The sequence below is a fragment of the Myotis lucifugus genome, unplaced genomic scaffold (genome assembly GCF_000147115.1).
Source record: "Myotis lucifugus unplaced genomic scaffold, Myoluc2.0 scaffold_37, whole genome shotgun sequence".
Lineage (NCBI taxonomy): Eukaryota > Metazoa > Chordata > Mammalia > Chiroptera > Vespertilionidae > Myotis > Myotis lucifugus.
Genome location: NW_005871085.1, coordinates 74,046 through 86,558, shown reverse-complemented (window position 1 = coordinate 86,558; position 12,513 = coordinate 74,046). Strand labels below are relative to the sequence as shown.

General features: G+C 50.1%; 1 protein-coding gene across 1 annotated transcript in view; it reads left to right on the top strand.

The window, feature by feature from the left end:
- The window catches only part of ST3GAL3 (ST3 beta-galactoside alpha-2,3-sialyltransferase 3), a 167,106-nt gene that overhangs the window by 144,961 nt on the left and 9,632 nt on the right, over window positions 1-12,513 (top strand). Inside the window, exons 7-9 of the mRNA XM_023752809.1 lie at window positions 1,106-1,169; window positions 2,036-2,131; window positions 2,424-2,610. Coding sequence (XP_023608577.1) covers window positions 1,106-1,169; window positions 2,036-2,131; window positions 2,424-2,610 — 347 coding nt within the window. The remainder of the gene's footprint in view (window positions 1-1,105; window positions 1,170-2,035; window positions 2,132-2,423; window positions 2,611-12,513) is intronic.

Here is a 12,513-nt window from a genome sequence, read left to right as displayed (position 1 = left end):
GAAATGAAAACACACCTTAGGGTGAAATTGTTGGATTATGTGATAAGAAATTTCCAAACTGTTTTCCAAAATGGCCATCCTGTTATACTTCCCCGCCAGTGAGGGAGGTGATGTGAGGGTTGTTGTTTCTTCATATCCTTATCATCACTTTAGATATTTTTATGGAATTCCTAGGCTATTTTGTTTGGTTTTAATATCCATTATCCTGATGATTAATGGTATTTAGTACTTTTTTGTGTACTTTCCCCATTGTGTGTATATATATATTTTATTGATTTCAGAGCGAAAGGGAGAGGGAGAGATAGAAACATCAATGATGAGAGACAATCATTGATTGGCTACCTCCTGCACACCCACTACGGGGGGTTGAGTCCACAACCCGGGCATGTGCCCTTGTCCAGAATTGAACCTAGGACCCTTCAGTCCTCAGCCTATAGTCTCAGAACTGTCTGCTTCCATTGCCATAGGGTCCGCACTCGTGGGCCCTCTCCTAACTTAGACTTTCCCATCCTGATAGTAACAGTTCCATTTCTGTGTCAGGTTCCTGCTCTGTTTCATGGCATGATGGAGTATGAGCTTTAGGGTCAGACACAGAAGGATCAGATCCCACTGCTGCCCTTTTACTAGCTATGACCTTGGACAAGTTGCTTAACCTGCCTGCGCTTTAGCTTCTTCATCAGTTAAGTGGAGAGAAGAATACCATTGTACTAGGATGTGGTCAGAATTAAATAAGATAACTATTAAATGGGAGATATCATGTGGCCAGGGGACCCAAGAATACCTCAACCCTCTACTGAGCCAGCCCAGCCCTTCCTGGGCAAGTCCCAGGCCTGACTTCAGAGCCTCCCAAAGCCAAACGAGACTGCCAGGGAAGGGCTGGGGAAGAACCTGCATGCCGGTGCTGGGGACTGGCTCCAGGCAGAGCCGAGTGTGTCTGCCTGTTCCCCTGCGCCCTCTCCTTTTCTCAGGGAGAAAGGAAAGCCAGCAGCCCAGCCAGCCTGTGCCCAGAGCTCCCTCTCCCCTCCTCCACCTCCACCCTACCCGGAAACCATTTCATGGGAACTTAAGTGATCCTCTAACGTTAACCTCCCTCTTCTCTCCACAGATAATCTAATCAAAGCCATCTTGTCAGTCACCAAAGAGTACCGCCTGACCCCTGCCTTGGACAGGTGAGCTACTCACTGCCCGGCCTCCTGCCCCTCAGCTGCCCAGCTGGCCTTTCCTGGACATGAGCAGATTCTCCAACGTATCCACATGTGCACACACAGTACACACGCTGGGGTGGGGGAGCAGAGAAGTGGGGCCGTCTAGCTGGGCTTGCACCATGAGCTGTAAGTACTTGGCAAGACATCTCACTCCTCAGACAGCAGAGGTCTGAGGGTAAAAACCTAAGACACTGGTCTGGGATGTGCCTGACATTGGGACTGCGGAGCTAGGTGGTAGGTACAGCTAAAAGGGCCAAGGCTTACACCCAGGAGGCAGTAATACCTCTGAAGCCATCAGAACCCAGATAGAAGGACCCCCAGGGTCAGGGGCTGGAGAGAAAAGTGAGTAGGGTTCCCTGGTGGCTTTATGGGAGCACGGGGGCTTCTGGATTGAATATAAGCCCAGCCCCAAGTCCTGGAGCCTCCAGTCCCTTTCTCTGTCCTTGCTTTTCTGGCTTAGCCCTCAAGCTCAGCTCACTTCCCTCTCCTGAAAGCTGCCTAAACCCCACTAACTCTTGGGTAATCTTTGACCCAGAGTGCCATCTTACCGGAGCCTCCTTTCTCACCTACACGGCGCTAGTGTCCGAGCCCTTTCCACACCCATGTTTTCCTGGAGAAGTGTCAGGGACTGGGGATGTCTGAGAGTTTCCAGGTGGCCCATCTGCCTGCAGTTCGGTTCTGGCCTCTTAGAAATACTGCCAGAAGCCCATTCGTTTTCTCCTTCTATCCCAGCCTGTGCCTGGTCAAGGGCATGGGGTCAAGGGCCAAAAGGGTAGGGGAAAGGATACCTGGTGGACAGCTCTCCAGAGGTCTCTGCCTTTCTCCCTCAGCCTCAGCTGTCGCCGCTGCATCATCGTAGGCAACGGAGGTGTCCTTGCCAACAAGTCTCTGGGGTCACGAATTGATGACTATGACATTGTGGTCAGGTAAACTCCCCAACGCAGTGCCTCGGGCACCTGCATGTCCGGGCCCAGACCCTGGTGCCTGCGCCCATTGAGAATTGTCTGGCCATCTGGCCAGTTGGGCTGGAGGTCAGCAGAAGCCTGAAGAAGCGTCCTGGGTTGGAGGATTTTGGATCAGAAAGCTAGATGGCCCCCGGTGACTTGGGCTCCCCATTCTCTGAACCTGGGGTATTCTGGGGTCGGAGTGCTTCCCCAAACATAGACCACAGACCACATGCAGTGAGCCCAAGGCTCTGACTGGGGCTGCTCTCTGTAGACTGAACTCAGCACCAGTGAAAGGCTTTGAGAAGGACGTGGGCAGCAAGACTACACTGCGCATCACCTACCCCGAGGGCGCCATGCAGCGACCTGAGCAATATGAACGTGATTCTCTCTTCGTCCTCGCTGGCTTCAAGTGGCAGGACTTCAAGTGGTTGAAGTACATCGTCTACAAAGAGAGAGTGGTGAGCTCCCTGTACACCAGCTCCTTCCCTGCTCTTCTTGCCCTGGCCTTGCCCAGCTTCCAGGTCAGTCCCTTCCTCTGAACCCAGCAGAGAGCAAAGAGGAACCTTTCAAACGAAGCATTAATGACCCAGAGTTGAAAGACACTCAGACTCAACCAAAGGTGGCTGCCCCAGGCTTCTGGAGTTGATATGCCTGGTATCTGCTCCCTGCCTCTAGGTACCCAGGCTGTGGGGCAGTGGTTCTCAACCTTCCTAATGCCGCAACCCTTTAATACAGTTTCTCATGTTGTGGTGACCCCCCAACCATAAAATTATTTTCGTTGCTACTTCATAACTGTAATTCTGCTACTGTTATGAATCGTAATGTAAATATCTGATATGCTATATGTGTTTTCCGATGGTCGCGACCCACAGGTTGAGAACCGCTGCTAGGGCCTTTCTCAGCTTTCTCTAGCCACACCCCCAACCCAGCTCCCAAGTCCCTCCCCAACAGCCCCTGCAGGCCTTCTCTGCTTTAGATCCTCTGGTAAGGAAAGCTATTATGTGTAAGCTCTAGGGTTACTCCTAATCTTCATATTCTCCTGCCCTGACCTTGTAGCTGCCTCCCCAAGTCCCTCTTACTCGCTGTGAGGTCTCTCTGACTCTGGTCAAATGGGTCCACCCTCATTCTCAGCCAAAGGAGGAAGGCCTGTTTGGACCCTGGGGCCATTCTGCAGGGACAGCAGATCCCTCAACTTGAGAGTGCTAATTCCCAAACTCATATATAATGGTCTCTCTCTACTTTGTACTTTCACCACTGACCTGCAGTTCAGTTCCCAACTTGCCATTGAGTCTGGTTCCACGCTGGGAATAATCAGATTCTATAGTCATGTTCCAGGCAGGCAAGGGTCAGAGCCTGTTTCTTCAGGGAGCTTATGTGGCCAAGTAGGCTCAGACTGCTCCTTAGTGGACCACACACCGAGTCCCCTCCTGAGTCCTCTACATCTCAGCTCTGGGCCTATAGGGACACCTGCCAACTTGTGCAGGCCCATCCCCCTCTCCCCTCAACCAGCTGTCACCAGCCACCCCAGGGGAGGGGCACTGCAGAGCTCAGCCCATTCGTCTTCCGATACCCATGCCTCCTACCAGAGAGAATGGTGACAGACGGCCTCTGCCTTCAGTAAGAAGCTAATTCTTTCTGGACGTTTAGAGGAGAATTGGGAGGCGGGAACAGCTTAACCTGCCTATGGAGGTCTCAGTGCAATTTGGTTTAACTCCACAGCCCTTTTCCAGGCAAGGCCAAGTACAGGCAGTGTCAAGTAGGTAGCAAGCGAGGGAGAAGACAGAAGTCAGGTCCAGAAATTCAGGTAGGTGGGACAGTGGGGAAGGGGACCCACCTCAGAGCCGGGCTGAAGGAGGCAGCCAGGCCCTGCTGGTCCAGCTTGGCTCCCGAAGGGGAGGAAAGGGTTTGGCTTCAGCCAGCCCAGCTGCAAGCAGGCCCACCCACTGCCATGCAAACCAGGTGGAGAGGGGGCCGGGCGAGCACTTCTCTGGTTTTAGGACCCTCGTGTCCTCAGAGCCCTTCTCATTGTCCTGAAGGCAATAGAATTGGGTTCACGGCTAGGTCTCTTAAGGGAGAAATGGGAGCAAATTGGGTCTGCTGTGGGGAACCCTAGGGAGCCTGGAGGCTGCTTTCTCACTCTGGCCTTCTGACTGTCGGCCCACCCCCCTCCTGGCACATCCTTTCCTCTGCCCATAGACGCCTGTCAGAGGAGCTCCCTGAGGGCAGGACCCCGGTCCCATTTGCTTTTTTTACCCTCAGTGCCCAGCCACCATAAATGACCTGGAATTGGCTCAAATACCAGGTCTTGCCTCCTGCTAGGATAGGACAGGCAGCAGGTGGGCCAAGGCCAGCCAGGTGGGTGTTTATCATATGTTCCTTCCAAGATCAGTTAATTCAAGGTTCTTACAATTCATCCAAGGGAGTGAGGAAAGAAAGAAGAAAAGGAGGGAAGCCAACTAGAGTCAGGAAACTCACTGTACTCAGGCCCTCAGGGGCCAGCGGCAGAGCTCACTTTTCCCAGGAAGACTCTGAGGAGCTCGCGCCTAGCCTGGCCTCGGCGGCAGGACCATCAAAGGCACTGGAGCAGTTGGGATGAAGACGTGTGGCTGTGCGCAGGCACACGCTCACCCGTGCTGATGTCTGTGCCCTGTCCTGTGCAGGCCATGCCCAGGGATCTGGGACCGGACTTGTGTCATGAGAACTCCTTGCAGGGTTGGTGGGGTGAGTGGGAAGGAGAGAGAAGAGGCAGGAGGCACCCTCTGAAGTTCCGTGAGTTTTCCCAGGCTCTAATGTCAACGATAATGTGGGTCTTGAGATGAGCTGGCAGAGGGAAGCCAGTGATGCCCAGGGCCTCATCAGTCCCAGCACTAGAGCGGACCTGCCTGGGCCCTCCTGGCTACGCAGGAAGCCTCTTCTTCGGACCCTTTCCCGCCCCAAGCCCGGGGCTAAGGCCTTCTGAGGACCTCCCTGCTCTTCACTTCTCCGGGCTCCAAGCCCCACGTAAACCTGGGAGAGGCTGCTTCCCTAAGCCCCTCCCATCTGGTGCCCAGCCACAGGCTTGTCCTGCTCCTGCAGCCACCGGAGAGCTCTCTACACCTGTCTGGAGCCTCACCTGCAGAATTCTGGCAGGAGGCAGCTCTGTGTTCAGGAGCCAAGGCCAGGCTGGGCAGGGCGAGAACAGGTATTAGGCCTCAGTCATGGCTGCTACCTGCCGCTTGCTATGTGAGCAGTTTCTCGTTGTGTATAACTTTTCTGGTACCCAGGAGTCCTGAAGACTAAACCCACAAAACAGCCTGTGTTAGGACTGGCCATACTTACTTCATCCATACGGGACCTCTACTCGTCACTATTTGTGGTCATTTGGTTCCCTGTTCACTGAACAGTAGCACCGAAAACTCCACAAATAAGTTACCCAGGGCCTTTTATTTATTTTTTTTTAATTTATTTTTATTGATTTTTTATAGAGAGGAAGGGAGAGGGATAGAGAGTTAGAAACATCGATGAGAGAGAAACATCGATCAGCTGCCTCCTGCACACCCCCTACTGGGGATGTGCCCGTAACCAAGGTACATGCCCTTGACTGGAATCGAACCTGGGACCCTTCAGGCCGCAGGCCGACGCTCTATCCACTGAGCCAAACCGGTTAGGGCATACCCATGGCCTTTTATCTCCCAGATCCCAGGAGCCCTGAACAAGCCAGCAAGCAGGGGCAGGAGTTCCCAGCAGGTCATGTGTACTCAGAGCACCAGTGGACTTTTGACGGGGGAAGCTGAGGTTGGCAGGGAGGGTGTAGGTATATGAAGGTGTAGGTATATGTAAGTCCATGGTGAGAGGGGGCAGCCTCCAGCTCTTGTGAAATTCTCCGAAGTACACCTGGCTCCATCTTGCACACACTCACTGGTTGACCAGGTATCATTGAGCTGCTCCCTAGGAAGACAAAGATGAATTAAACACGGTCTTTGACCCATAGTCACTTACAGTCTGAGGGGAGAGACAGTCCTGAAACTAGAGATATAATGCAGTGTGGGGGGTGCTGTGGCCTGTGCATCCTCCTCCTGATGTTTGATGAAGGCTAGAGACTCCCTCCCCCTTTACGTCCTAAGGCCTGGAGAGGACAGGACACGAGAGGCAGGGCTTGCCATGCAGTCACTCAGGCTCCATTCCTCCGACCTCTGCTCCCCCACCCCCCTTCCCAGGATGCCTGGGCTTCAGAGGCCCCGGGAGCTGCCTTCCCAATCCCCTTGGCTGCCTCCTCTTCCTCCATTTCCCTCCTCATCCTCATTGCTGAACTGGGAGACTGACCTCACTGCTGAGGGGCTTCTGGCTGGTGATCAGTTCAGGGTGGTTAGAGACCTGGGCTGGGTTGGTATGGGAGTGGTTCCAGCCCAGCAGGGAGAGGGGAGGGGATGAGGGTTGGGGTTGGCCTCTGGATAGTCTTGAGCCCCTGAATTTGAGAGAGACAAAATGGTTTAAGAGGGAAAGGCAATTATGGAGTTATGTAGACTTAGCTTGAAATTTGAACATTGTCACTAAGCTGGGTTACCTTAGGCAAATGACTTAGGCCCCTTAGATGTAGTCCCATCTGTGAAATATGAGTGGTACTGCCCATCGTTCAGAGTTTTAAAAATTAAACCAGGTGAAAGATAGAAGTACCTAGCACAGCCCTGCCGGCGTGGCTCTGTGGTTGAGTGTCAACCTATGAGCCAGGAAGTCACAGTTCGGTCCCAGTCAGGGCACATGCCCAGGTTGCAGGGTGAATCCCCAGTGTGGGGTATGTGGGAGGCAGCCAATGAATGATTCTCCACATCATTGATGTTTCTTTCTCTCCCTCTCCCATCCTCTCTGAAATCAATAAACATTTTTTTTAAAGTACCTAGCACAGTGCTTGACACAGAAAGTGCTATCTGTGCCAAGTATTAGTGCTATTTGTTACTTTATTGTTATTGGTGGTGTTGCTGTTAGGAAAGTCCTATTGCACTAGGGAGTGAAACATTTGTCTGTCTAGGCCAGTGATGGCGAACCTTTTGAGCTCGGCGTGTCAGCATTTTGAAAAACCCTAACTTAACTCTGGTTCCGTGTCACATAAAGAAATTTTTTTATATTTGCAACCATAGTAAAACAAAGATTTATATTTTTGATATTTATTTTATATATTTAAATGCCATTTAACAAAGAAAAATCAACCAAAAAATGAGTTCGCGTGTCACCTCTGACACGCGTGTCATAGGTTCGCCATCACTGGTCTAGGCTGTAGAGCCTGACCTGGGAAATGACCTAAAAGTAGAGGTCAGAGGCCAGGCCTAGAGGAGGGAGAAACTCGGACCTCCTGGGAAAGGCAGGGTGTGCTAACAGTCTGGGAAATCTACAGGCAGAGAGGGCCACCAGGTCCCCGTAATAGGAGGCCTATTGGCCCAGGCCCAGGGTGGGGATTGAATGTCCATCTTCACCTACGTGTATATTCTGACCCAAGCCTGAGAGGGATGCAGAGCCTTGGGATGGGCTCTGCCCAGAAGGAGCTCAGCATTCACACTCCCTCACTTAGGGCAGGGGTCCTCAAACTTTTTAAACAGGGGGCCAGTTCACTGTCCCTCAGACCGTTGGAGGGCCGGACTATAGTTTAAAAAAAAAAAACTATGAACAAATTCCTATGCACACTGCACATATCTTATTTTGAAGTAAAAAAACAAAACGGGAACAAATACAATATTTGTATTTGCATGTGGCCCGCGGGCCGTAGTTTGAGGACCTCTGCCTTAGGGGCACTCAGTGCAGGGCACGTGAAAAGGGTGATGAGGCTGGGACACACCACAGCCTCTACTGCTTGATGAGGGTTCTGCTGGGGGACCAGCATCCATGGTCTCCACCCACCGCAGTCTCCTTTCCAAATCTCTGAGACAAGCTCTCCTGGGATTCCATTTCCTTCGCAGCCGCCTCCAGTGGATACTGCTCTTTATGCGTACCTCTTATCCCCATCTTTATTCCCTGTTACCACACCCTAACCATTGCTCCTCCACCCTTAGATAAAAAATGCTTAGGAGCCCTAACCAGTTTGGCTCAGTGGATAGAGCGTCGGCCTGCAGACTGAAGGGTCCCAGGTTCGATTCCGGTCAAGAGCATGTACCTTGGCTGCGGGCACATCCCCAGTAGGGGGTGTGCAGGAGGCAGCTCGTCAATGTTTCTTGCTCATCAATGTTTCTAACTCTCTATCCCTCTCCCTTTCTCTCTGTAAAAAATCAATAAAATATTTTTTTTTTAAATGATCGGGAATTGGGCTCATGTCAGTACCACCCTCTGCTCCTCTTCGTCACTCTCATCTATGACCTCTTGGTTACTCTATTTCATAATCATCAGCAGTCATCTCCTCTTCCTGTCTCTCTCCCTCCTCTTCATCCTCCTCATCCTCTTCCTCCTCTGTCCATCATCCTCATAGCTGTCATTTATTAAACTCTTCAGTTTACTACCCTTTGAATTCCTTCATCCCATTCTCATAGTGACCCTATTAGATGGGTACTGTTATTATCCCCATTTGTGGGTGTTAGGAAACTGATGCACAGAGAGGATGAGTTACATGCTCAAGAGCACAAAACTAGTTAAGTGATAGAGCTAAATTCAGACTCAGCTCTGACGGTCCCAGGGATCTTCCTAAGAAATCCATCTGATCACATCACCCTCCTGCTTAGAATCCTCCATTGATTGGCTCCTACCTGCCATGGCCTCGTGCTAGAGCAGCGTTTTGAACTAAAGCTGTCCCACTTTAACCACCGCACTATAACACCTCTCATTTATTCATTGATTCAGTCATTCAGCAAGTCCAGGTCAATCACCATAATCACGTGGAGCCCCATGCTTCCAATACTGTCTTTCTCACTTGACCACTTTCTCTTCGCATGACTTCTCGTCCAGCCATTCCAGCACCAGGGAGTTACCGTGGAGGGAGAAACTATAGCTGAGATGGCAGCACTTGCTGGTATTACCTCACTAGCATCTTGCTGCTGCAACCACTCCTGTGTCCTGTCCCTGGTAGTTCTTCTCAGAACCTACTCTCACCATCTCCAGTTCTGCTAAAACTCCATCCCTATTTTAAGCAGACATCTCACATCGAGCCTGCAGAGAAAATAAAGGTCATCACCAGTCAAGAACTCAACTTCCCAGCCTTCAATCCACAAACTTACCTGCATCCCCATCCACCCCTACGTACCTCCTCCACCATCCTTTCTCTGCCTCCCCCGTTCAAAGCCAGTGGTCTCCTGTGCTCTGGGTGCCTCTCCTCCCACCTTCTCCGGAGCTGTCTTGTTTATCTTGTTTATCTCTTTTGTCACCTGTCTACTGGATCCTCCTCTCACATCTATAAATCTGTCCAGGTCTCTCTCTCCTTAAAAATAAAGTCCTTCTCTTTAGCTTGTGTTCACCCTCTCTCCTCCCCTTCTCTTTCAGGTTTCTAGAGAGAGGCATCACCTGTCCATGATGCATCTCCATGTTTCCATGTTTTTTCCTTCTATTTCTCAACCCTTTCCAGCCTAGCTTCCAAGCCTCTCCACTAGAAGTGACCTTCTGGTTCTAAATCCAGTGGACTCAGTCTTTGTCTTCCTTTAAAGCAAGGGTGGGGAACCTTTTTTCTGCCAAGGGGCATTTGGATATTTATAACATCATTCACAGGCCATGCAAAATCATCAGCTTAAAAATGAGCCTGCTGTATTTGGTCAAACATTTCATTAACTCACCCCTAATGCCGTGGCAGGGCCAGACCAAGTGATTTCACCAGCCTGTACGGCCCGCGGGCCAGACGTTCCCCACCCCTGCTTCAAAGGAACAACTTGTGAGCAGATATTCAGTGCGCATTTACGTGTACAGTGCTTCGTTCTAGGGATGGTCGTTGACTCTTAAAAGCTCATGGTCAAAATCTGGGAAGCATGCTCAGTTCCTCTGATTCTCTGTAACAGTCCTTACTCTCTATTATACCTGAGGGTTTACTTACCTGTTAACTCTTACAAGCCCCTGGAGGCAGTAACTGTCCTGTTTATCTCTGTAAGTCCATCACCTCCATAGTTGACATATATAAATCAGTAAGTAAACATGGAAACTGGAGCCCAGAGTAAGCAGTAACTCCTGGCAAAGTCAAGATTCCAGCCCAAATCTTCTGCCTCTCGGTGAGGTCTCTCTGCTCTTTCGTTGCCCTGGGAGATCATTCTTTTAGATTCAGAATCTTCCTTGTGTCCTTTTGCTCTCTGCTTTGCCTCTCCCAGGCATCTCTTTCCTCTTAGCCATGTTTGATCTCCTTTCTGCGGTTCCAAGATCATTGTCCTTGATAACGAAGTGAAAACTAAACAGTCCCTGGCGCTCTGCCTCTTTCAACTTGTCTGTCAGCATCGCAAAATCGGCCCCAAGCCGGCTCCTCTTTTTGTTCATTGCGTTTTCCAAATATAGCTTTGGAAAAGGTTTTGACCCTCCTCATGGTGTACATCAAAATAAATTCCAAACGGACTAAAAAGTAAGACACACAAATACAACCAAAGGAAATTTTGAAGAAAGTAAAATAGAAATTGAATCCCTGGAGGGAAAAGAATTTGTAAGGGACAGTAATGCTAGGAGAAATCAGGTGTATGAAATATAAAAATACATGAAACTATAAACTAAATTAGCAACAACAAAAAAAGAATGAATACCACCAAGATGCTTAAAAGTCTAGGAAATGTGACAGACATGGTTATTATTGGGAACGTTGACAAGAAAACCATTAGGACCCTGGGCAGATAACGGGCAGGAGACTGAACAGATCACACAGAAGTAAATAAAACTAGTGAACAACAGAAATATGTTTAACTTTCCTCGCAGCCAGGGAAATTTCATGTGAAGGGCAGCAGGATGCCATTTATCACCCCACAACATCTTTAAAGAGTGTGTTTAAATTTTAATGCGTGAACTTGGCAAAGAGTGCAGTGACAGATGCGCTCAAAGGCTACTGGTCAGGGTGTAAATGGGGTCAAGCTTTTGGAAAGGAAATGATAACTTGGTACAAGAGCCATCACCAAAGGAAGGAAAAATCTGCATGCAAAGATTTTTTAAAATACTTTTATTAATGTCAGAGAGGAAGGGAAAGGAAGAGAGAAATAGAAACGTCAATGATGAGAGGGAATTATTGATCGGCTGCCTCCTGCACGCCTCCCACTGGGACCAAGCCCGCAACCCAGGCATATGCCCTTGACCGGAATTGAACTCAGGACCCCTGTGTCTGCAGGCCAATGCTCTATCCACTGAGCCAAACCGGCCAGGGCGCAAAGGTTTTTATTATAGTGTTATTTGTAATGGCCAAACCCAGATGTAACCTAAGGAGTTTATTATGCAAATTATGGTCCTGTCTGCTGTATTGTAGTGCAGCGTCCAGGGGTCTCCAGAGAGTGTGGGCACTTGGAGCAGCCATCACTGCCATTCTCGCCCTTGTCCTTTGGTGCAGGTAAAGGTGGGGAAACAGCACTGGACTCAGTATTTTTTTAATACGTTTTTACTGATTTTTACTTATAGATTTTTGATTTTTTTTTTAATCCTCACCCAAGGATATTTTTCCCATTGGTTTTTAGAGAGAGTGCGAGAGGGAAAGACAGAAATATTGATGTGAGAGAAACACATCGATTGGTTGCTTCCTACATGCACCCCAACCAGGGAAGGAGACTGCAACCGAGGTACGTGCCCTTGACCAGAATGGAACCCAGGACCCTTTGGTCCACAGGCTGACGCTCTATCCACTGAGCCAAACCGGCTGGGGCTGGAATCAGTATTGAAAACAGAAACCAGTCTCTTGCTCTGCCTCAGCCCACATCTTTGAGGTTCATTTTCTCCTGCTGTACAATGGGGAGAGTAAACGCTTCCCTGAGTGGCTCCCCATTGCACCACGGTAAGGAGTGAGTGCGATCGTGCACGAGACGGTGCTCATCTGCAGATGACGATCACCTTCAGAGACGTGAGATTCAGCAAGGCAAGCGCTGCCTGCCCACTGGGCGGAATGCCCAGCCACAGGGCCCAGGGGTGAGCGTGGAAATGAGATCAGCAGCACCTGGCACAGAGTAGCACATGCCACCTCGCTCCAGAGGTGCAGGCACCCACTTTTGGGCTCCAGGACACTTATGTAAGCCCTGATCTCTATCAAGCTGCTTGCCCCAGTTTCTTGTAGTGGTTGGCCAGATGATGATGAAGTTTCAGGCACAGAGAACAGCTTTGGCAATAAGCGGTAGATTTAGTGAATTAGAAATAATTGAGTATAACTGCTGTGTAGCATGGCTGCAGTGCTGCCCTTAGACCTGGACAATGAGGGCACCTGGCTCTCCACCACACTCTCTGCCAAGGAGTGAAGAGGAATGTGCAGGGTC